The sequence below is a fragment of the Penaeus monodon genome, chromosome 22 (genome assembly GCF_015228065.2).
Source record: "Penaeus monodon isolate SGIC_2016 chromosome 22, NSTDA_Pmon_1, whole genome shotgun sequence".
Lineage (NCBI taxonomy): Eukaryota > Metazoa > Arthropoda > Malacostraca > Decapoda > Penaeidae > Penaeus > Penaeus monodon.
In genome coordinates this window covers 10,312,880-10,313,619 of record NC_051407.1, presented here as the reverse complement: position 1 = coordinate 10,313,619, position 740 = coordinate 10,312,880, and the positions used below count along the sequence as shown (strand labels likewise).

Sequence of the window (740 nt, the reverse complement as noted above, 5' to 3'; positions counted from 1 at the left end):
ACATTTCTCTTCATATGGACAATATAACCAGTAAAGTCTAGCAATGGTAATATGTCCTTCCCTCTACTGCCACACCTCCAAGAAGTGCCCATGGTATGCGTATGCCCTAGATAGACTGGTATGAACATGCCAGTGAGCGGCCTGAAGCTGCGGGTGAGGCAACTGCGCCCACACTTTCCCCGCCTTGAGCCTAGAACTCAGCATGTGGTGCAGACCCCAATCACAGGTTAGCAGTGACACAGCTGTGGAAAGCGGTACCACCTTTGCCCAGTGGGAATGTCAGTCGCTAGGAATGTTGTCCTTTGGCAATGATATGCACTGCTCAACATGGATGGGTGACACAAACATGCCCTACATAGCTCTGTGTCTCTTTTGACTGGAGCGGAGTGTGCTAACACTCTTTATCTCTCTCTCTGCATTTTAAACATAGTTCTGGTCTCTTGTCATACCATGATGTTTTCCAAGCCTTATCAGTTCCTCATGTGGGTTTTATAAACTCACATTTCCTGTTCAGAAACAGCTCTGTGGTACTGTCTTAACTGAATTTGTGCATGAGTTAACAAGAACAATTTATTTTGTTAACATAGTCTGTACACAGTGGCTTTGTATGAAGTTGATAGCATTTAGTAATTTCTATTCTTACAGGATTAGTATGTTTTCTGCTTTAATAATTATAATTTCTTTCATAACAATTTTTTTTCTGTGTAACATTTTTTTTTAATTATTATTATCATTTTATA

General features: G+C 40.5%; 1 protein-coding gene across 4 annotated transcripts in view; it reads left to right on the top strand.

Annotated features, from left to right (window-relative positions):
• Positions 1 to 740, top strand: part of LOC119586928 (fatty-acid amide hydrolase 2-A-like) — a 16,101-nt gene that overhangs the window by 5,072 nt on the left and 10,289 nt on the right. For 2 of the 4 annotated variants that reach the window (XM_037935657.1, XM_037935658.1), the window contains one exon: positions 83 to 226. The exons of the other annotated variants lie outside the window; for them this stretch is intronic. In XM_037935657.1, the coding sequence (XP_037791585.1) occupies positions 121 to 226 (106 nt within the window). In that variant the 5' untranslated portion in view covers positions 83 to 120. The remainder of the gene's footprint in view (positions 1 to 82; positions 227 to 740) is intronic. 4 annotated transcript variants of the gene reach the window in all.